At 34.9% G+C, this 26059-nt stretch overlaps 1 protein-coding gene across 3 annotated transcripts in view; it reads right to left on the reverse strand.

Moving 5' to 3' along the window:
* The window catches only part of LOC105499042 (cilia and flagella associated protein 47), a 469827-nt gene that overhangs the window by 301782 nt on the left and 141986 nt on the right, over positions 1–26059 (reverse strand). For all 3 annotated transcript variants that reach the window (XM_011771441.2, XM_011771442.2, XM_011771440.2), the window contains exons 27-29: positions 12528–12628; positions 6651–6797; positions 5245–5470 (exon numbers count right to left, since the gene is read on the reverse strand). In XM_011771441.2, coding sequence (XP_011769743.2) covers positions 5245–5470; positions 6651–6797; positions 12528–12628 — 474 coding nt within the window. The remainder of the gene's footprint in view (positions 1–5244; positions 5471–6650; positions 6798–12527; positions 12629–26059) is intronic.

Genomic DNA, 26059 nt, shown 5'->3' on the forward strand with positions numbered 1-26059 from the left:
AAAGACACAGACTGGCAAATTGGATAAAGAGTCAAGATCCATCAGTGTGCTGTATTCAGGAGACCCATCTCATGTGCAGAGGCACACATAGGCTCAAAATAAAGGGATGGAGGAAGACCTACCAAGCAAATGGAAAGCAAAAAAAAAAGCAGGGGTTGCACTCCTAGTCTCTGATAAAACAGACTTTAAACCAAGAAATATGAGAAGAGACAAAGAAGGTCGTTACATAATGGTAAAGGGATCAATTCGATAAGAAGAGCTAACTATCCTAAATATATATGTACCCAATATAGGAGCACCCAGATTCATAAAGCAAATCCTTAGAGACCTAAAAAGAGACTTAGACACCCACATAATAACAATGGGAGACTTTAACACCCCACTGTCAATATTAGACAGATCAACGAGACAGAAGGTTAACAAGGATATCCAGGAATTGAACTTGGCTCTGCACCAAGCAGACCTAATAGACATCTACAGAACTCTCCACCTCAAATAAACAGAATATACATTCTTCTCAGCACCACATCGCACTTATTCCAAAATTGACCACATAGTTGGAAGTAAAGCACTCCTCAGCAAATGTAGTTTTTCTAGTGCCTCAATGTATGAAGTTTAATTTGAGATTTTTTTTTGTTTTTGAGACCAAGTCTTGCCCTGTCATTCAGGCTGGAGTGCAGTGGCATGACCTCAGCTCACTGCAACCTCCGCCTTATGGGTTCAATAAATTCTCCTGCCTCAGCCTCCCTAGTAGCTGAAACTACAGGAGTGTGCCACCATGCTTGACTAATTGTTTTGTATTTTTGTAGAAACGGGGTTTCACCATGTTGGCCAGACTTGTCTTGAACTCCTGACCTCTGGCAACATGCCCACCTCAGCCTCCCAAAGTGCTGGAATTCCAGGCATGAGCCATCACACCCAGCAATTTGGAATCTTTCTAACTTTTTGAGTTAGGTGTTTAGCATTATAAACTTTCCTCTTAACAATGTTTTTGCTGCATCCCAGAGATTTCCTGTAACTAATAAATGACTTCAGTAAAGTTTCAAGATACAAAATCAATGTATGAAAATTGGTAGCATTTCTATTCACCAATAATGTTCATACTGAGAGCCAAATCAAGAAGGCAGTCTTATTTACAACAGCCACAGAGAAATAAAATACCTAAGAATACATCTGACCAAGAGGTGAAAGATCTATACAAGGAGATCTATAAAACATTGCTGAAAGAAATCATAGATGACACAAACAAATGGAAAAACATTTTATGTTCATTGGTTGGAAGAATCAATATCGTTAAAATGGACTTACTGCCCAAAGCAATCTATAGATTCAATGTTATTTCTACCAAATTACCAATGCTATTTTTCAAAGAATTATTAAAAAAAAACTTTTCTAAAATTCGTATGTGAGCAAAAATAAATCCAAATGACTTAATGAATCCTGAGCAAAAAAAAAAAAAAAAAAAAAAAGAAAAAAGGTGGAGGCGTTGTATTACCTGACTTCAAACTGTACTATAAGGCTACAGGAACCAAAATTGGATGGTACTGGTACAAAAACAGACACAAAGACCAACAGAACAGAACAAGAATCCAGAAATAAAGCTGTATGACTATAGCCATCTAATCTTCAACACAGTCAACAAAAATAAGCAATAGAGAAAGATTCCGTATTCAATAAATGATACTATGATACTTGGCTAGTCATTTGCAGATGATTAAAAGTAGACCACTAACTTTCACCATATACAAAAATTAACTCAAGATGGATTAAACATTTAAATATAAAGTCCCAATCTATAAGAATTCTAGAGGAAAACCTAGGAATCACCATTCTGGACATTGGCCTTGGGAAAGAATTTACGTCTAAGTCCTCAAAATCAATTGCAACAAAAAGAAAAAAGTGACTAGTGGGACCAGTTAAACTAAAGGGCTTCTACACAGCAAAGGAAACTATTAACAGAGTAAACAAACAAGCTATAGAATGGGAGCAAATATTTGCAAACTGTGCATCTGACAAAGATCTAATATCCATAATGTATAAGGAACTGAAACAGTTCAAAAGCAAAAAACAACCCCATTAAAAAGTGGGCAAATAACATAAACAGATGCTTTTGAAAAGGAGATCTATAACTGGCCAACAGACATATGAAAAAGTGCTCAACATTACTAAACATCAGAGAAATGCAAATCAACATCACAGTGAGATACCATTTCACACCAGTCAGAATGACTATTACTAAAAAGGCAAAAACAAGAGATGTTTGTGAGGCTGCAGAGAAAAGTGAATGTTTAAATACTATTGGTGCAGCACACCCACATGGCACAAGTATACATATGTAACAAACCTGCACGTTGTGCACACGTACCCTAGAACTTAAAGTATAATAAAAAAATAAAAATAATAAATAAATACTATTGGTGGGAATGCAAGTAAGATCAGCTACTGTGGAAAGCAGTTTGGAGATTTCTCAAAGAACTGGAAACAGAAATACCATTCAACCCAGCAATCCCATGGTGGGGTACTATCCAAGAGAAGATAAATCATTCTACCAAAAAACCATATGCACTTCTATATTCATCACAGCATTATTCGCAATAGCAAAGACATAGAATCAACCTAGTTCCCCATCAATGGTGGATTGGATAAAGAAAATGTGGTACATATACACCATAGAATACTATGAAACCATAAAAAAGAATGAAATCATGTCATTTGCAGCAACATGGATGCAGCTGGACCATTATCTTAAGTGAATAAACACAGGAACAAAAAAACCAAACACCGCATGCTCTCTCTTGTGGGACCTAAATATTGGCTACTCATGAACAAAAAGATGGTCACAAAAGGCACTCAGGACTAATAGAAGGAGACATGAGGGAACGCAACAAGTGTCAAAAAACTAACTGTTGTGTACTGTGCTCTTTATTTGGGTGATAGGATTATTTGTATTCCAAACTTCAGCATCATACAATATATGCATGTATATTACACATGGACCCCTGAATCTAAAATAAAAGTTGAAATTATTAAAAAATAACAAGAGACCAGGTGCGGTGGCTCATGCCTGTAATCCCAGCACTTTGGGAGGCCCAGGCAAGTGGATCACGAGGTCAAGAGTTCTAGATCAGCCTGGCCAACATAGTGAAACCCTGTCTCTATGAAAAATGCAAAGATTAGCCGGGCATGGTGGCATGCACCTGTAGTCTTAGCTACTTGGGAGACTGAGGCAGAAGAATTGCTTGAGCCTGGGAGGCAGAGGTTGCAGTGAGCTGAGATTGCGCCACTACACTCCAGCCTGGGTGACAGAGAGAGACTCTGTCTCAAAAAATAAAATAAAATAAAATAAAATAAAATAAAAACAAATAAAAATAACAAAATAATAAATATAAATTTAAAATTAAAACATTAAAATAAAGCTACCACATAATCCACCTATCCCAATACTGGGTATCTAAAGTAAATGAAATCAGTATATTGAAAAGATATAATCACTCCCAGGTTTATTACAGCATTATTCACAATAGCCAAGATATGGAATCAACCTAAGTGTCAATCAACAGATGAAAGGATAAAGAAAATGAAACACTCCTCAGCCTTAAAAAGAGTGAAATCCAGTAATTTTTGACAACATGGATGAACCTGAAGGACATTATGCTAAGTGAAATAAGCCAGGCATAGAAAGATGAATGTTACATGATCTCACTCATGCATTTTATCTAAAAAAGTTGAATTCATTGAAGCTGAGAGTGAAATGGTGGTTATCAGAGGCTAAAGGTTCAGGGACCCAAGAGATGTTGGTCAAATTATACAAGGTTGCAATTATACAAGAGAAATAAATGATAAATACTTAAGATGACGAATATGTTAATTATCTTGATTTAATTATTCCACACCATACATATATATACCATATTAATGCTGTGTACCCTATAATTATATATGATTGCAATTTGTTCAAAAACTTGATAAAATCCCATAAGTCATCTAATTCATTAACTAGATCCCAAAATATGTTTATGAAGAAGAGTTCTTGTAAAAGACAAAATATAACTTAATAAAATTTTCAGTCTTATAAAAAAGAAAAGACTAAGAATTAATCAATAAATAGGAAATCCCCTCAAATAATTCCTTTGTCTTCTGCTATTCTGCTTGTATATATCTTAGAAATCAACAGATGAACTGGACCTTATTTTCCTTATTGCTGTGAAGTGGTGTTTCTAAAGAGTGAAATTACCCAAGGTCCACATCAACAAAGAGCATGTCTGACAATCTCTATCTTCAGGTTCAAGAAAGAAGATGCACAAACATTTCAAAAAATGTTTCAATAACAAATGATTTTATGATGAAAACTATAAATTTTCAGGGTAGCTATTGCATTAATTTTCTCACAGCAGGGACAAAGATGAAATATTAGCCAAATCATTCTATGAAGCTAGATTTGTCCTATTAATTTAAAAACCTGAAAAAGGTAACATATAGGAAAACTGTAGCCTTAGTTTTACCTAGGTCCCTCGACTATAGAGCAGAAATTCTATAAATAGCCCATAGTCCACTATAGGTATGAGTACTGTACTCCCCACCATGGTTGCAGCAAGTTAACTCATTGCTGAGAAAGCAGGTGGAAAAGCTGTGAGAGCGTATCACACCAACAACATTATAACAAGTAACAGGCCTAAACTCCTGTTTAAATTAACACATAATTAAGTCACTTGATATAACCGAAACAGTTGAACTATTTTAGACATACTGAGTAATAACACAACACATGAAAGAAGGGAAGTAAATGCACTGTAAAAGAGGAAATCATGTCAAAGAAAAGTGAGCCCTCATTGTTCATTAATACCATTACCTGTCTACTTGGCTATAATCTCGATCGAGGGCTAATAGTTTATGTATGCAGCAATGTGTGATTTATAAAATTTATAACTTTAAAAGGCTTTCCTACTCATAGGATAACCTTCCTCATATCACAGATGAGGAAGGTGAGGTTCAGAGAATTTCAGTGCTTACCTAAAATTATCAGATATTTAAAAGAAATTAAAGATGACATTATACTAAAAAATTTGTGTTTGCATCATTTTACTCTTCTTGCAATAACAACAATAAATTATGAGATGCTTCATAATATATCAGTCCAGAATAAATTATTTCATATTGTATTTCACTTAATATAATCGCAATCAATAGATTGTATTTTATGATGCGATACAAAGCAAGGAATTTAGAGAAACACGTGACTCTCACCTTCTTATAGTCTCTGGAATAGAAAAAGAATGGGGTCCTTCAGGCCAGCCAAAGAGACTGAACCAGGTGTGTGCTGCATTTACAACCTTCTCAAAAAAGCAGTGTGCCTTTGTTCCTTCTTCAAGAGAAAGGAATTGTTCATAGTTTTCCTTTTCCATAGATCCATTATCTTCCTTTGATGTTTCACTTTCATCCAAGTGCAAATGTTCAGGCAGTACTTCCACTCCTAAAATTCAAATTAGTTTGTTTAAAAAAAAAAAGGGGGGGGCTACTTGACCAGGAGTAAAATATTCTGTCAGTTATTGTCATTTGTATGCAGACTAATAGAACCCATTCTACCAATTATTCTATGCTCTCAAAGAAATTCTGAGTCAATTTACTGTATCTTAAAATAAACAATGAAAATACATTTACTTTGAAGTACCTAAGAGAAACGTTTTAACAATAGGTGGATTTCAATAAATAAAAGTTACATTTTCTTCTTGCCATAATGGTAGGTGAAAATATTCCCTGAAGTGGAATCTTCCATTTTTTATTACATTAGCAAAATGTATTGACGATCTTCAGCATTATGTAGTAGAAAAAATTTAATCTCATCTGAATAAATTACACAAACACAATATTGCATTAGATCCCAAATGACTTTCTATCCAAATCAAGTACTTTAATAAAATAAAGCATTTTCAAGTTAAAGTAATTTTCAAGAATATAAAATGATTTCATCTTTTTTTCCAAAAATATCTGGCTATATAATGGCACAATCACATACTCACTAAAAACCTCATATTATTTAATTTGGTTTGGTCCATTCAATAAAAAGAAAAAAATGTTCAATATTACCTACATCCAGAGAATAAACATTTGAACAGTTAATTGCAAATAATAGTATGAAACTCACATATTTATCTGTGCTGACCTCTTTCTAAGACAGGAAACCTTGGCTACAGTTAGTTAAATAATGAAGAGACAAGTCTTTAGTTCCGCAGTTCCCAAACTGTGCACAGAGAGTGCTTGGGATGTCACAGTAAATTTACAGAGGCTCCACAAGTATTAACACTTTTGTTAAATATTACAGCAATATCTATTAGACAGCACGTAAGTTACTAGTCTTACATTTTTGTCCCAATGCATTTAATAAATTGAACTACGTGGTACATTTTGGCATTTGGAAAAGTGAATACTGAAACAGTAAGAGTGCCATGAACCAAGAACATTAAAGAATCTCTACTACTGACCCTTGAAGACAACTCTCCACACAGATGATCCATTTAAAATTAATGATGAATTCCCAATTTTCTTCATTAATTTCTTGTTACTTGTAAAAACCTAACTTTTAAATTAAAAGATATTAAGCAGATCATGTCATGGACTGATTTTGGAAAGTACACTATATATTTGCTACATACCAATAAATAACTTTCCCTTTGCAGGTTCAGCATCATTGAATTTGCTAGTGGTGTGTGTCTTTTTAATGGAAGCAGGACGGGGTGATTTAGCATCCCGGCAGGGAGGCAAAACACCGTCTCCAGTCTTGCTAAGATCTTCATCCTTATCTACAAATGATACATTGGATCACAGTAAGCAAAATATGCATTCATGTATTTCCTTATACCATTATTTAACCTGAGTTTATCTATTATCTATTGATGTATCTATCTATGTATCCATCTATCTATGACAAAGTAAAAAAAAAGTCTAAACACCCACTGTACATCAGATAAGATGTCAAATAGGAAAAAGATAACATAAAAGTTGATACAATTTTCTAAACTAAATGAATTTTTTTGGTAAGGCAATTGTTATGGTACATCGAAGTTATTAGAGAATGAACAATGTTCAACTTTAGCGTAAAGAAGAATATGAAAACATTTTAAATGTTTCTACATCCAAATAAATGAAATTATTACAGATACTGTTCAAAATAAGATATAGGAAAAGAGTCACCAGAAAAAGTAATTTCTTCCCTAGTTAACTCTCTGTAATATCACAGCTTGGTTATAAACTAATACCATTTTTGTACAGATTTCAATCTTGATTTCAGTTACAGTTGCTACACATATATTAGGGTCTGCCACAGTGTAAATTTGAATCCAACCAAAGGCAGTGCTGACCAGGTGTGACCTACGGCCAAGCCTCAAAATACATATGCAATTTACATATATTCAAAGTCTTAATGCAGGACAGGTGGGCCCCAGAGTGGACCTTAGCCTGCAAGGGTTCTTGGCTTTGCCCAGGAAAGAATTCAAGGGCAAGCCCGAGGTAGAAGTAAACAGCTTAATTGAAGAGGCAGTGTTACATCTCCAGCAGTATTACAGTTCCATGACTGCCCCTGAAAAGCAGGGCGACCCCTAGGCAGAGGGTAGCAGCTCAGGGCAGTTTTGCAGTCATATTTATTCCCATTTTTAATTGCATGCAGATTAAGGGGCAGTTTATGCAGAAATTTCTAGGGAAAGGGTAGTAGTCCTTGGGTCATTGTCATGTAAAGGGGCGGTAACTCCCAAATGTTGCCATGGCAATGGTAAGTTGACATGGCACACTGGTAGGCATGTCTGATTGAAAGCTGATTTTGCAGCCAGGTGAGGTGGCTCACGCCTATAATCCCAGCACTTTGGGAGGTCAAGGTGGGGGGATCGCCCGAGGTCAGGAGTTAAGACCAGCCTGGCCAACATGGTGAAACCCCATCTCTAGTAAAAATACAAAAATTAGCCAGGTGTGGTGGCGCATGTCTATAGTCCCAGCTACTCGGAAGGCTGAGGCATGAGAATCTATTGAACCCAGGAGGCGGAGGCTGCAGTGAGCCGAGATTGTGCCACTGCACTCCAGCTTGGGAGACAGAGGGAGACCCTGTTTCCAAAAAAAAAAAAAAAAAGGAAAAGGAAAAGAAAGCTGATTTTGCCCGCACTCTGTTTTAGCTAGTCCTCTAAATGGTCCACGTCCAAGCCCCTCCCTGGTGTCAAGTCCCAGCTCCTCACTCAGTCTAATTCTGTCAAAAAAGCATAGACTCTGCAGTTGGAAAAATCTGACTTGAAAACTTGGCACCCCTATTCCTACTCACAGTTAAACTGTGAGTATGTTATACAAATTATTTCAAACGTGTATTTATCCATAAAATGAGACCAAAGGTTCTGAGATCATGAGTTTGTTGTGAAGATTACTTTAAAGGCAATAACACATACAAATGAGCTATTATATACTAAGTTTCTTCCCTCTTTCATAACAGAGTCATTTAGAATTTGCTTGAGACTCTGTAGTCAATAGGTGTGCGTTATTTCCAGAATGCTACACCACTATAGACTTCATAGAAGTGAGCCTTAGGGAACTCGATGATAAGATTATCTGTGGTAGATGCATTAGGCTAAATGTTTTTAACTTACCATTAAATGATAAAAAGTTCCTAGTGGAACGCAAAGCCACATCTATACCCTTTCAACTAAACTCAATAATTCCCTTTTTAAAAGAATTTTCAGATGAGCTATACTAAAATAATCATACTGCTTTACTTTTGGACACATTCGATGTATTTTAAGATTTTACCTTTATTGATCACATCATACCCTAGCACACACTACCAAAGTGTGTGGGATCTGAGGCCTCAAATTTCATTAGAATTCCCCAGGATAAGCTGCTCACTCTCTCTACATATTCAGATTTTTAATTCGTAAAGCGAGATATATAAGGGCATCTAACTCAGAACTTCTAGGAGGACTAATTTAAAGGACAAATAGAAGGCACTTAGCAGAACACCATATACCTGGGAAGCATTAAATATATATTAGAAATTATTACTATACATATTACTAAAGATATTTTAGGATATTTAAGAATTATAATTTCTTTCTTTTGAAATATTTCCCCAAATGGATGCATTATTTTAACATATAGACTTTATGCTTAATAATCTAACAAAAATGTTTTATTTATTTATTTATTTTAAAGAGATAACAATATTATTTATTGCCCAGTAATTAATAATTATTTTCTGGAAGTAAATTATAAAGCATACAAAAGTGATAAAGCAATCACAACCACAGTGATAATAGCAAATAATAATGAAGTAATATTAATAACAATAATTTCCATGTATTTGCAGTCTATGGTTCCTCACAAAAGCCCTTTTAAATACATAAAACAGATATTATCAGTATTCTGTTACTGTTCTGTCATGGACATTTTGCTTAATAAAAGATGGTAAATTTGAAAATTTGAGAATAAAAGATAAAATCATATGGCATAATAGTGTGGTTAGAACACAAATGAGAATTGCCATCCAGTTTGTGTGACTCTTCATAACTATTATGCTGTATAATCTGAAATCCTCCCCCCTTGAAGTACAGTAGAATATAAAAATATTATGTCTATATTAGTCAAAAAATATTTTTTTTTTTTTTTTTAATTGAGAAGGAGTCCCACTCTGTCGCCAGGCTTGAGTGCAGTGGCGTGATCTTGGCTCACTGCAACCTCCGCCTCCTGGCTTCAAGCAATTCTCCTGCCTCAGCCTCCCGAGTAGCTGGGATTACAGGCACGTACCACCATGCCCAGCTAATTTTTGTATTTTTAGTAGAGATGGGGTTTCACCATGTTGGCCAGGATGGTCTCAATCTCTTGACCTCGTGATCTGCCTGCTTCAGCCTCAAAAAGTGCTGGGATTACAAGCGTGAGCCACTGTGCCCGGTCAAAAAAAAAAAAAATCTTTAAATTTTGACAATGTGTGTTAAAATTTTGAGATATCTATCTCTTCCTATATAGCTCCACTCTGCCAACTGCATTATTCCATAAATTGCTTTAAAATAATTTTTTGGTGTTCAGAATATGCTATTTCACATGTAACCCATTCTTTTATGAAAACATATAGCTAAAAGATGCCTCCCTGATGGTTTATAATTCAAGTAATCCATTTTACAATACTGAAAAAATACCTTTTATCTGCTAGACACTGTGTGAGGCACTATGGGCACAAGGGTGAAAAAGAGAGAGGTGATTCCTACTCTCACAGACTTTATAGGTAGCAACATTTAGAAAAAGACATTGATAATAGGCAGGTTAAGTCAAAATGTAGTAAGGGTCATGACAGAAGAATTGCACAGAGCTATGAGGATACACCAGAGAAACACATAATTTTTATATGCAGAGGCAGGGATCTTCCATAACTGTGTACGGTGTCGGGGGTAAAATGCTTCAGTCACAAGAAAGAATATCAGTAAAAATCAAGATGCTCAAAGAACTTGCAGAAGTTTAACGTGGCTTGAGTATAAAGGGAAAAATGTCCAGAAATGAAAACTAAGCCACTTGCTAATGTGTGGTCTTGTAGGCTTCATCCACCTAGCAATGACATTCTATGGAAAGATTTTATACCTGGGAATTAAAGAAATGAATTTTCAGTTTGTAAATGGCGTGAGGGTAGGATTGTGAAAGGGGAGACCATTGTAGGAGGAAGGAGAACGGTTTAGAAATTCCTGCAACAATCCTGGAAAGGTTTTATGGCAGCTTGAATATTTGTAGTGGCAGTGGAGAGAGAGAAAAGTGAATGGATTTCATAAATATTTAGGCAACAAAAGGGACAGGAATTGGTGGACTGGAAGTGGAGTGTGAGAGAGAAGACATTGCCAATGATGGCACTCAGGTTTCCGGATTTGGCACCTGTATGGACTACAGGCACAAACACAGAGATGGGGTATATAGAGAACAAAATTTCAGAGAGAGGACTTCAGTTTGGGATATGTTGTTTTGGGGGTGCCTATGGGAATGAATGATATCCAGAAGGCAGTTGGATCTGAATTCCTGAATCTCTGAGAGGAAACAAGGCTAGAGATATAGCCCACGGATTATAGCTGAAGTCATGAAAGGAAGAAGAGAGGGGTCAGAACTCCTACTGACACAAATAATTTAAAAGTACAGATAGAGGAAGAGGAATCTATGAAAGATGCTCAGAAGGAACAGTCGGAAAGGATAAAGGAGACCAAAAGAAGTATGGTATGTGGAAACCCAGAGAAAGTTTGAAGATGGAGAAAGAGAACAGTCAACAGTCTTAGCTGTGCTCAGTAGTTTAGTAACGGCAGCATAATGGATAAATTCTTCTTCCTCACCCCTGAATTTTTTTTTCCTGTTAAAGGCAGCAGAAGTATTCTAATTGTTTAATTTCCTCTGCTACTTTTCTCCTTCTCCCTGGGAAGTTGAGTGATTTATCTTACTGTCAGATTTGGAAAGAATTAATAAGGAATGCATGGCCTGCAGCTACCCTTTTTGCTCTTTGGGAATGAGCCTGCTGGCCACTGAGAAAATATAGTCTCCTTTCTCCTCTCTGCTGTCTTCCCAGATGCTCATTCAAAGCAGCTAAGAGGAAGACAGAAAGGAAAAGATAAGCAAGGTTACTTAATTCAGAAAGGTACCTGGGTAAAGGGATTCAGACAAAGGAATGGGTTAAGGCAAGAGAGAGTCCTGGCTCCCAGCTTTGTGACCAGTAAAGAGTCACGATACATGCTTGTGACTTGCTTGTCAAAATCCAGTTCCTATCCAAGAAAGTATTTGGAAGTTCAGAGTGGTACTGCTTAATGGCCTCTATTTCTTCTGAATAGTAAGAAAAAAGAGTCATCCCCTGAAATTAAGGTAGAATAAGACTAAATATGTTTCATCAGAGTTGTAAATATTTGAAGAAATCAGTGAAGAATATGAGAAAATTGGTTAAAAACAAACAAAAGACCTCTAATTCAGCACTGAAAGTGAAGACCTTGACGATCTACACAGATGGAATTTTTCTTTTGTTACCCACTCTTCCTCCTTTCTGTAATGTAATCCCCTGTATCTTGCCTTTCATATTTCTCCCTGCTCACTGGCTTGCTTAGTATTCTTAGCTTCTCTCACAATTTTCCCCGCAGCAATTCCAGGCTGGTCTAATGACCATACTCTGTTCCACTTTAATTCATCATACATTCCAAGAATTGTTCCCTTTCTAAATCACTGATACTCAAAAAATGACAGAAGGTTCCCACTACTGCAGAATAACAGGCATAGCATTATGGTCCCGTACCTACATTCACTGCCTTACACCTCCTGTCACACCTGCATGTTTTTGCTATATTGTCTTTTGCCCAAATCATTCTATTCAAACTAGATCGTCAACTTTTGGAATTAAGAGACATACAGATTCTACTCTCAATGACAAGCACAGCTCCTACCAGAGGCAGCAGTTTAATACAATTGACAATTTTAAATTCACTTTATTTCTAGACATTGGCCAAGAACCCACACAGTGAGAGTTAGAGATAAATAAGTCATACGTAGCTTACCATTCTTTAAAATAATGTTTTGCTTATCCAGATGAATTGCCATATAGGGGTAAATGGTAAGAATGCAGTTTTCTGCTGTTGCAGTAACTGGAAGTGAAAACCTGAAAGTGAAAACATTGCATATCAATACAATAAAAATTTCAGATGCAGTAAATATGATGCATTTAAGTATCCCAGATGTCCTTAATGATGAAGACATGATTTATTCATTTTTTCTTTCTACTTACTTTGTTTTTTTTAACCATCTACTCAATGTTAATGATTTTTAAAATTTTTACTTTTAAATATTTTAACAGATATCATAAATTTCACTGTCAAGTGTGCTATAGAACACAGACTGTAACTGCACAGGTGCAAAAACGCAGACTCAGGAAAGTTTGGAGTTGAAGGTGTCTCATAGTTAATTTACTCCGTTCTTCTACGGAGTGCCTGACAAATGGTATGTAGCCTTGGATGACACTATTAGGGAGACACTACCAGATGGCATTCACAACACAGAAACAGCCCGTTTTATATCTGGAGAGCTGTAACTTCAGAAGTTCTGTTCCAGAGCAACATAGAACAAAACCTACAACCTGAACCCCATTATCGTTCTTCAAATATTTAAATACAATCATTAATTTTTCTCTAAGGTTTCTCTTCAGATTTCAGAAATTTAGAACATTTGAGGATTCTTTCTACTGCCAAGTCTCCAAATCTCTTATATATCAGTCTCATTTATTTAGATGACCTTTTGTTTTGTGTTTGTCCTTCTTTGTCCTTCAGTCTGAGGACTGAAAGCAATATATTCTGCAAAAGTTATTCAACAAGTACAGAGTACTATTACCTTCAATAATCTGCATACTCTGTTTTATGAAAGCATTGTGAAATTGTCTTATTATATTTACCAGCCACAAAACACTCTTAAACTATATTTGGATTGTCTATCTTATATGACAATTCTATTCTTGTACAACTGATTTTTTTTAATAGAAGGGCTATATTTTATATCTATACCACTTTAATACTGCCTTATTAATTTCTGATCTGCATTATAGTATACCAAGAAAATATCACTACTGTATCAGCCATCTATCATCTACTAGTACTTTATGGTCACTAGCTGAGGTAAAATGCCAAAATCCCACGTTTTAATGCAAGTAACTATAAGTAAATATAGAATAGGATGAAAGTAAAAAAATGTTCATAGCTGAAATATAATGAGTTATCAAGTAAATCAATGGTAAACATATACTACATGCAATTGAATGATTTCCACCTCAGTTCTACACACAATATTTTCCAGTAAGAAAGAAACTACATTTTTCTCTTTATACATTGATATGTGTTAACATTTTATGTAAAATACACACACTCAACATCATCTTGGTTAACAAACACTAATCTTATCTTTCTTTTCTATGGATCCTAAGCACATGTATCAGATGGCCTTATTCAGGATTACATTTCATATCTATATGTAATTTTTACCATATGATATCATTCTTAAATTTAAATTTCCTTGATAGCATAAATCAGTACTTCTACAAATTGTGCACTTGTGCTAAACATAGTGATCAATCAATATTTCATTAGCCAATTATCTATATTTAATCAATAATTTTAGATTAAATAACATAGTTTACATAGAGACACCATCATCACTACCACATAGAATAAGAAATATTATTTTTTAAATATGACTACAGAAGGAATAAAAGACCACTGTCATAAATTCTGTGGATGCTCTGCCTTTATACACATATTCCCTGGGATGTTTCCTGGGGCAGGCCCATAGCCAACACCTGTGGGTGTGGAAGTTTCAAATCTCAGCTCCATCACCCCAATCACAACAAAAACTGTGATGTCATTTCAGTTCTGGAGAAACCTCCAGGATTAGGTTGCTGTTGAGATTTCAATTTAAATGTTTATTTGGAGTGATCAATTCCCTGTTCTACTTCTCTTACCCCTTTATTGTTGTTTGGGTGGGGGGAACATTTCCTTAATGCACAGACCCATGAATCATCATCTAAAAGTAAGCTTGTGGACAAAGTTACCTAAGACAACTACTAAATTAACAAACAAAAGAAACACTATCACTTGAAATATTTCCAAAATGATAAAGAATTAAGGAAAATAATTCTGAAAATAAATTTTATTCCAAGAATGAGGTGGAAGTAAATATAATAATGTTTGTTTCTCTTACAAGCCCAGTTTGCAGAAGATAACATTTGATTTCAGATGTTCCTCATGGTAAAAAAAATAGCCAACATGTACAAAACTGACTTGACCAGATTCTTTTCATAGAGCATATAATACAGAAATTAGACAAGTAATATGGCATGGAACTATGGACACTTCACTCATCTATATTTTTTTTTTTTTTTTTTTTTTTTGAGACTGAGTCTGGCTCTGTCGCCCAGGCTGGAGTGCAGTGGCCGGATCTCAGCTCACTGCAAGCTCCGCCTCCCGGGTTTAGGCCATTCTCCTGCCTCAGCCTCCGGAGTAGCTGGGACCACAGGCGCCCGCCACCTCACCCGGCTAGTTTTTTGTATTTTTTAGTAGAGACGGGGTTTCACCGTGTTAGCCAGGATGGTCTCGATCTCCTGACCTTGTGATCCGCCCGTCTCAGCCTCCCAAAGTGCTGGGATTACAGGCTTGAGCCACCGCGCCCGGCCACTCATCTATATTACTGTTAAAAATATATTAAAACAGAAAAAACAGGCATACAGTTGGTAGTACCAAGAGCCTACATTTTAATAAAAATATTTCTGGGGAAATAGAGCAATTTGTGTTACTTCATCAGGGAACAATGGTGATATTTATGAATTCCCTATGCCAATGCATACAGACACAAATGGTTACTGACAGATGAATTGTTCTAAAAAATACTCAGTATTACAGTAGCAATGAGATGAAAAGGCCCTTCGATATTATGAGTTTCAATTCCATTATAAGATTTAAATAGCTACCTCAGGCATGTGTGATTTAAAATAGTTCTACTGGGTAAAAATCAGAATGAATATTCCTGGTAATAAGAGAGTCGAAGATATGATGTGAATGTTAATGAAAATGTAAATGGGCTTGTACTATTTGTGGCCATGTTTCCTGTTATAAGAAATATTGCGTTTCGTCATTTGGTTGTGGTGGTGTCCACCGGTTGTCTTCATTTCTTTTTATAGCAGCATTAGAAATGTAATTTACATACTCTAAAATTCATATTTTAAAGATGTACAAATCAGTTTTTTAAAAATATAATCACAGAGTTGGACAACCATTACCATTATCTAACTTCAGAAAATTTTCATCATCCTTAAATGAAACCCTCTACCGCTTAACAGTCACTCTCTATTTGCAACTCCACCCCACCCCCAGCCCCTGAAAACAACTAATCTGTCTCTACAGATTTTCCTATGCTGGAAATTTCTCTTTTGGAAATTAGTAAGTACTCCGTGGATGAAATGTGGAGACCATGTGTACATCCCTATCCTCACCAGTCTTTCATATTTTGATACTGAATGGTATGATGACCACATACAATTCATTAAATAAGGTGTGAAAAGTCTCACAATTCATCTCTCTGTCATTAGCTAGTGAATAATTAATACTCTAATCACACATCACTAATTCTTTCCACATCATTAGTGAGGCTGAGAGATTTTATGCTTGTCTGACCAATTTTTAGGAATAAAACTTTGAAGCTTCATGTTAAATCTCAGTGATAACTGGTCTTGTATTTATAATATTTTAGCACTTTCCACTAGAACACAAAATACTGTGATGGCTTGTCAAACATATGTCAACATCATAAAAAGCATTATGATATATTTATCATCTTTACTAAAGTTCTGCTCCCATCTATACTATTTCAAGGGAGATCTTACATTCTAAAAGCAATCTTATTGAGCATGATTTTAATTCACAGAGAAATTAGCAGAGCAAAAAAGCCTCCACGTTTATAGAAACATGTCTCTCTGGTCTTACTACAGTTATCTAACTAAACTTTTTTCCGCAAAGCAGCTAGAAAAAAAATTATATGTTGGTAACACTGGCAGTGGCTACAAAGGGTTAAAAGAAGAGGTTAATGCTAACATTGCTTTTGATTAATGAACCATATTTCTATATATAGATTTGAATAAAGTGAACAACAGGTGAAGGAGAGGAAAAGATGTTGGGCTGGTATTTTGAACATGCTTTAAATTGTGAAACCAACGACCACTCCCATCACCATAAAAAACAGGTGCTTACAGCATTCATATAGCATTTAGGTAAAGACTTAAAATGAATGGAATAAATTCAGATGACTGTATTTCCATCAGGGAAATTTATTACACAAAACAAACTTCCTTGAGCAACCATTCTGATGTGTTTATACATACCTATTCACAATTTTTCTCAATTTCAATAACTGTTAGCAAAATATTTCATATGTAACTTTACTCACATGCACAAAAATTCATTGATATGTGTCTTAAATATCTAACACTTGCTATAGCTATTACTTCATGTCAATTAAGTCAGTTGATGGGACAAAGGAATTTTAATTCTGGTGCTCTTGTGTATATTTATAACATACATAGAGCTCATTGACTATGAGTAGAGCTCATTCATTATGTTGCCAGACACAAGAATCCCTTGATCACAAGTGAGGACATCATATGCCATGTTGTTAATCAGTAATAGAGTTACAAAGTGTATTAGTTCATTCTCATATTGCTATAAAGAACTACCCGAGGCTCAGTAATTTATAAAGAAAAGGTTTAATAGACTCACAGTTCTGCACGCTGTACAGGAAGGCATGCCTGGGGAGGCCTCAGGAAACTTACAGCCATGGCAGAAGGTGAAGAGGAAGCAGGCACATCTTACATGGCCAGAGAAGGAGGAAGAGAGGGCAGTGGGAGATGCTATACACTTTTAAACAACCAGATCTTGTGAAAACTCACTATTGCGAGAATAGCAAGGGGGAAATCCACCCCCTTGATCCAATTACCTCCCACAGGGCCCTTCCTCCAATATTGTGGATTAAAATTCCACATGACATTTGGGCAGAGACACAAATCCAAACCATATCACAAAGTCTGGATTTATTTATTTATTTCTAACAGGTAAAAACAGACTGGACATACTTTTTATTATAATGTGATTGTCACTTACTTGTTTTTTCAGTGTCTTTAACTTAAATGAGGAGGAGGAAGGGAGTAAAATTATAGCTGCTCTTCTTGGTATTGCAATAACCCATAATATGTTATCTGCAGCCCATCAAGAAATTGTTATTAATATTTATTAATAACAATAAATTTATTAATAAAATAAGCATTAATAATTCTAGAAAAATATGTGCTATGAACCAATTTCGTGCCCTAAAATAGACTTTAGGTTCTAAATCCCCCTAAGTCCAAGGAAGTATGTTTCACATATGAATGTCTTCCATTGATTTGTACCACAGCAGAGTAAAATAAAGGAAGAGAATTCTTCTTCAGACCACATGAGAGATCCATAGATATTCATCAAATATAGAAATATATGTTCCTTTAGCAATTCTATAAGTGTATATTAATTCTTTTCACATGAACCATCTCATTGGCAGTATGCCTTTTTCTCTGGAAATGATGCTATAATTCAGGTAAAACATTTTTGAAATCTCAAAATCTCTGTTGGGGTCTATTTTCACAATTTTAAATTGTGTTAACCTCAATTAATATACATCAGTATATGTTTTATTTGTAATTCAGTGATTTTATGAGAAAATATAACAGGTGTTAATGCAGTTTCAAATGAAGTTTCCAGGAAGGAATTGTGGCAAAAAGTAAAATTAATCACCTCTAAAATATGTGTATACTTAGAAAAATTATATTTTGTGTATATATACATGTATGCACATATACACATGCACAGAAATACATGGACATTGTCTTAGTCTGTTTGTGTTTCTATAAGAAACACCTGAGGTTAGGTAATTTATAAAGAGAATTATATGGCTCATGGTTCTGCAGGGTGTACAAAAAGCATGGAAACAGTATATGCTTCTGGTGAGGACCTCAGGCTCCTTCCATTCATGGTGGAAGGCAAAGGAGAGCCAGTGTGTGCAGATAACACGGTGAGAGACGAAGGAAGAGAGAGAGGAGTGAGGTGCCAGGCTCTTTTTAAGAATCAGCTCACATGGGAACTATACTGAGTACTGACAGAGCAAGAACTCAATCATTACCTGAAGGACAGCACCTAGTCATTCATGAGGAAACCACCCCATGTCCTAAACAACTCGCATTAGGCCCCATCTCCAATACTGGGGATAAAATTTCAACATAAGATTTGACAAGACCAAACAAACCATATCCAAATCATAGCAAACATATTTGTGTGTATGCATAGATATATACATTATTAATGTATAAACCTTATGTTTATGTTTTTATGAAGGTATATACATTTATTATATTCTAAAAATACACAGAAGGAATCTAAACCTTAATCAGAAAGAGATTAACATGTTAAATGGCTGTGTCTTTACCTCAAAGAGTAGAACTGCTAAACATCATGCCTTGACCAGTAATGCAATAAGTACAGCAATGCTTTACAAAGAAAAATTATTTCTAATCATTAGTTGTTCTGCTGTTTGCATGCTTATATACTTGAAGGTTAATCTCACAGAACTTAGAGCATAAGCACTAGCTATTACATACACTATACTGGTTAATATTTGCAGCCTGATGGAACCAAACACTAAAACTCCGACATGATGATACGAACTCACATAAAACAGTAAGATCATTTTCATTTTCGTTCCAAGAATACTATAGTGTATTTTATTGACTTTATAAGACAGGAATGACCTATCCAAACCATGCTTTTTACAGGCTCTTTTCCTTATATCTCTTAGGAGATTTCAGGATATATATACATATATATGTGTGTACGTGTGTGTATATATATTATTATACATATATTTGTTATGATATATGTTATATATGTTTATTATGATATATACATATATTTTTATTATGATATACATATATGCATATATTATGATATATACATATTTTTATTATGATATATATACACATATATACACACATAAATAATAAACATAATAAAAAACAAATAGTCATACTTTAAAATGGCTCCATTCTGATTTTTTATAAACAAAGAGTAACACAAAAACAAGGTCAGAACTGGCCATAAAAGTTGAAGGACATCAACTCTGTGTAATGGTGAAACTTCCTCTGATGGAAATACTTGTTAAAATTATTTTCCCAACTGTCTGGCCAATGGTCTGAAATCCTACCATGAAATATGTATTCTCATTAGTTAGAGCAGTACAATCCAAAAGAATATTTGTTGATTACAAATTAGTAGCTTGAAGATTAGGTATTAACATTTAAGCAAGGGCTCAGCTATTAGAGATCAACTAAGACTTGATGAAATGAGCATAGGAAATTAGGAAGTTAGGTGACGATCTGACATCACTTTCAAAGGGAATATGATTGCATATGGGTGACTGCCTCAGCTGGGGACTCCAGGCAATAAGAAAATGGTTCAAAAGGGAAGGGCAAAAGAAATCAATTAGGAACTACAATATAATACTCTCTTATCTCATTGAATATTCCAGTGTTAGATGATCTCTTTTATAATGTCCCCACTGGATACAAGGGCAATAATAGAAAGACGTGTGAACTTAATAAAAATAAAGTTCACATATTGTGTTGCATTGTTCCTTTCAACTGAGATGTCAATAAAATCCATCCAAAATATAACTCTGCATTATTAGTAACAGACTCGGAATGATAAAACTGTTTCTGTAATCTATGAAAATGGTTCCCAATTTCTAGGCTGCAGACTCTTACAAAGCAGCTGAGGGCATACCTGCAAAACAGTAAGTTTGATAAATAATTTTTAACACATCTTTTAATATGACTTTACATATGTCATTATATACTCTAAGAGGTAATACAATTACATTTTACTTTAGAGTTTATCTGAATTTATAGTAATGTTTGGTGATATGTTTTCACAAAAAACAGGTAATAAAATGTAAGTATTTTCACGTAGAGTGGCTAGCAAATGGTTTGAGCTTGCAAAAGCATGCAGGAATTGAAAAGAATGAAATCACAGGTCTTCAGTTTGAATGCAGTATAAAATAAACCATGCTAATATTTCATTAGTTTATGAAAGACTGAAATAAAAATCATTTAACGTTCATGGAAGTCAGATATCACTTCAGGCCTTAAAGGAGAATTCTGAAATACTATTTGCATTTCAGCATGGAAGAATTAAATCCCACTTCCTGCCACTGATGCTTCTTTATGTAGACTTATCCACTAGTAATAGGAAAGTGCCATGCCCAGCAAACTACTGGAAAAGATCATAAACATCCATGTTCTGGCTACAAACACTTAGGTTGGTGCTGTTGGAGACTGACTTTCACAATTACATAGAATATTATTAAGATTATGGGGCTAACATTTGCTTCCAGATTTAGTAATTGGGAAACAAAATGTTTAAATTGTAAAAGCCTGAGGAAAAATGTTGCCAAGAGAATAACAGAGGGTGATGATGGGAGGAAAGAGAGGCGTTAAAAAAATTATAAAACATAATGAATTTGCATGCCCATTTCAATAAATTGACTTAGAAGGTTGGCAGTTTTACCAATCACTGCAAGGTCTATATTTTTAGTAGAATATAGGGTATTTTTTAACAAATAAAAGTTAATAAATATTCAATTACACAAAACAGAGTAAGCTATGAAGATTGATTTGTGAAGGTGTAACACAAAATTGACATGCATATATGCTTTTTATTTTCTCTTATTTCACAGGGTTGTTGATGTTTGACTTGCTATCAATCACCATGTCCTAATATTTATTCCATCAAAATCACTTCTTATTTCCCATTCATAGTTTTATTTTCATTCTAACAACCACCACCCTAATTCTGCACATGTGTACAGCATCAACCTGGAATAGCTTATTCATTGGTCTCTTTACTTCTACCCTTTGTCATAATTATCTTGCACATAAATATCTTACTCAATCTGTCTAGCCCCTTAAATGCAAAGATAAGCATACAGCATGTAAAAAAGACTGCAACATGAGTGTATGTATGGATGGAGAAATTGACATCCTCATCTGTGATACATTTGAGCTACTGGAAAAAAAACCTACTTTAGACATCAGTGAGGATCCTACACATATCATATTCAATACCTAATTGTCACAGGTTGAGTTTTCTAGAAGCAGACAGTTTGGAGTTTGAGAGGATTATTAGGGAGTAACACATGTAAGAAATGGAGATGGAACCAAATGAAGAACAGAATGAATTAGAACAGCTATGCAAGCCCAATGATGACTTGGTCAACGAGGCTGGGAGCTCTGGATTGCCTTTCAAAGTTTCTGGTATCAGGCTGAAATGTGTAGTCCTCTAAACATGCCTTAATCAGATAAAAGATGCAGACTTGCCTCGTGGGGTGTCACCTTAGTCCAGGTGGCACTCTTCAGCTGAGAAAGATCCTATAGGACCTGACAAAAGGGGGCAGGTAGCTGATAGCATTCCACATAGCTAAGCACCAAGTACTAACATGAAAAGGCATCTGGAAAGTTCAGTTCCACATATTTCAAACTAATCAACTCATTTTTATCCTAATTTCCAAATCATAAAAAATCTAACAGTTGTTGTGATCATCCATTATAGCAAGCTATATATAAATATATATTTGCTAACCCCACACACTTGGTGCTTTTGGTGTGTTTTAGGACAGAGAGATACACGCTGGTCAGCACACCATTTGAGCAGCCTTCCCTAAGTGAGGAGAGACTGAGTAGCCACTTGAGGATTTCATATCCTTGTAAGTCTGTGAAGCCCTTGGTAAAACACAGCTTCTTCAGGCATTACTTGAAATTCTATCGACTATAAATATGAAATGTCCTTCTTGGTTCAATTTTGCTCATAGCCAATTCTTATTCATTAGTCAGCCCATGTTGTATATGTCACATATCACTCATTTTTTATACATATTGTTAGGATACCTAATTACCAAGAGGATGCATTATGATTTTCAAAGTTATGTTTTCATCTAGTAGGAACCACCATAATGCAAGTAGATGACACTTTTATTTTGAAAGTAAGAGCTTGAAAAGAAACTATCATCAGAGTGAGCAGACAACCTACAGAATGGGAGAAAAATTTTGCAATCTGTCCATCTGACAAAGTACTAATATCCAGAGTGTATAAGGAACTTAAACACATTTACAAGAAAAAAACAAACAACCCCATTAAAAAATGGGCAAAGGACATAAACAGACACTTCTCAAAAGAAGACATTCATGCGGCCAACAAACATGAAAAAAAAGCTCGACATCACTGATCATTAGAGAAATGCAAATCAAAACTACAATGAGATACCATCTCAGTGTACCATACCAGTGAGAATGGCGATTATTAAAAAGTCAAGAAACAACAGATGCTGGCGAGGGTGTGGTGAAAAAGGAGTACGTTTACACGGTTGGTGGAAATGTAAATTAGTTTAACCATTGTGGTGATTTCTAGAAGCAGAAATACCATTGATGCAGCAATCCCATTACTGGGCATATACCCAAAGGAATATAAATTATTCTATTATAAAGACATAAGCACACGTATGTTCACTGCAGCACTATTCACAATAGCAAAGACATGGAATCAACTCAAATGCCCATCAAGGATAGACTGGATAAAGAAAATGTCCTACATATACACCATGGAATACCATGCATCCATAAAAAGGAAGGAGATCATGTCCTTTGCAGGGACATGGATGGAGCTGGAAGCCGTTATGCTTAGCAACTAATGCAGGAACAGAAAACCAAACAACAAACACATATTCTCACTTATAAGTGGGAACTGAACGATGGGAACACATGGACACATGCTGGGGAACAATGCACACTGGGGGCTGCCAGTGGGGAGCAGGGGGAGGGAAAGCATCAGGAATAGCTAATGGATGCTGGGCTTAATACTTACGTGATGAGTTTATCTGTGCAGCAAACCACCATGGCACACATTTATCTATGTAACACACCTGCACATCCTGCACATATACCCCTGAACTTAAAAATAAAAATTGAAGAAAATAAATAAATAAATAAACTGACCATGTCTACATGGTGTTAAATTTAAAAAAAAAAGAAAAAATAGTAAGAGCTTGAATAAGTTCTCTAATATTCTTTATAATAATATTCATCTTTAAATAACTTTCAAGCATTAAAATGATGAATTTTAAGCCTGCTGAAATTCTGAAAACAGTATTACAAAAGAATATTTTATATTGGTTTCTATCCGGTTGAAAAAACTAAAAATGTTCAGGATACAGGTAAAGGTTAAATAAATTTAAATAATTAAACTACATAAAATTAAGGACATTAAGAGAAAATAATTCAATACATTTAATAAAATATTTAAATGAAGAATTGAAATAATAAAGTTGAAGTTGAACAGAAATTTTTAAACAGAAAAAAAATTTAATTTAATTGCACACATTAGTCTTTTTAACTTGAAGAAAAGTAAACGCATTTTGATTTCTAATAACACCCTTTGTAAGCATAAAGCATACATTTAAATATCACCTATCTAATATGAAATGCCCAAATTACAGACAGCAACACTTATCGATAACTAATGGCTCGGTAATTTATTGAGCAATCAGTTCATATTTACAAGTAGGTGAGAAACTGGGTAGCCACGGTGGGTCTGAGGAAGATGAGATGGAGAGGGCTGTACTAAGCGGTCCTAAGGTAGCAGTAGACTGCATGGGCATCTACCTTCTAGGAGTTCTCTGAAGAACAGCAATCAGGAAGGTGCTCACAACCAGTAAGGGAGATAAAGAGGACAGGACATTGGAATTTCCTTTAAAGTAAAAAATCTCTAAGGAAGGCAGAGGTTCTCCAACCAACTTCACAGATTCCAAAGAGGATGAGGTTAGAGAAAAGAAAAAGAAGGATATTAGAAAAACTACATCTGTGGTTAACTCTTTTATTCTGCTACCTGGTGTTAAAAGTACTATAATTTTAATAATCTGGGAAGATGTGGTAAATATTACCGTAACAGTTTGTCAGCTTTTGCATTTCTATGCAAATTTTAAACTCCACCAGGTTGCTACAAGTAAATGATGAACATCGTATGTTTATAGTTTATTATGACATACCTGTATTATATGTTTTGTTAAATATAAATGAAACATTCTACCTTGTAATAGAGAATATGATTTGTTTGAACAGATTAACCATGAAAATAATGCTCTTTGTCAGATGAAGGTGCCATTACAAACAGCTTTTCACAGGGCTAGGACAAAGAATACAGAGCAGATGATTATATCAGAACACAGAGCGGTCTCATGTGAACTCTACTCCCTTCCTCACTGCTTGTTCTATCTACACATACAACACTAAGGAAGGTGGACAAGTGTATGGTATTATGCATAACTCAGCTCCCAAACCATGACAAATAATGTTTTGAGGTAATATTACAATACTAACTTCAGTTATGAACAATTAAATGGATACTAAGACTTCCCATTGCCTGCCTTTTGTTGCCACGATGCTAAAATTTGAGATGGATCATTGTAAATGGTTTGCACTAAGAGTGGAGTCTCCAAAAGATGAATATATCCTTAGTAATTCTTCCTACTCCATAAAGAGAGCCTTGAGTACCTCAAAAGTAGCCTGTAGCTACCTGGCAGTATCCCTCAGAGGTACGTGACTCACATTACTTGCTTATTACAAGCCTTAAGTTAAATATACATTCAAATATATCTACATATTTATTTTAAATATCCAATATCGAATATTCCAAAAAGGCACATAAAATGCAGGTATTGATTTACATAACAGTTCCTAAAGTGGCATTGCCAACTTGAGTGCATAAGTGCTTTCAAACTGATTTGACTCTGGATCTGATTCATTCTCTGCTAGTCTCCTTTATGTGATGCTGTTTCCTATCCATTCAACAACAGGAAGGTATCTGAAAAATATACATTTTAACATTTTAAAGTACTATACTTTAAAAATATACATTCTAAAGTACTAGCGACGGACCCAAAGGTGCCAAGTGCACTCTACACAAATGTCAAATTACGCACTGAGCAGAACAATACTTAGAATTACCTTCATTATTCCTCAATTCTTAATTGTATTGAATGCTTTCTAAAAGTAGTATAATTTCCATTTAAGTGATTGTCAATAAGAGTAAGTATAATAAGCTTTATTATGTAGCAAAAGTGTTTATAAACCCATAACATGGTTGATAAAATGCTACTGAATAGAGGAAAAGAGCTAATATAATTAACAGCTATATATTCTCAATTTTAAACATCAGACCTGCCTATTTAAAAATACATTTCTCATCAGAAAAATGTTAAGTACATTTGCAACAAAGTCTATGAGTTTTATCTCTAAAGTTTGAATGTAGTGATTAAAACATGAATGAAAAATGTAAGAATTATAATTTTATTATTTAAAACACTTATAAATGCATTAATTTATCTTTATGTGCAAAATTTTTATTGTGCCTGTTTTAAAGGCAGAGGA

This window comes from Macaca nemestrina, chromosome X (assembly GCF_043159975.1).
Source record: "Macaca nemestrina isolate mMacNem1 chromosome X, mMacNem.hap1, whole genome shotgun sequence".
NCBI lineage: Eukaryota > Metazoa > Chordata > Mammalia > Primates > Cercopithecidae > Macaca > Macaca nemestrina.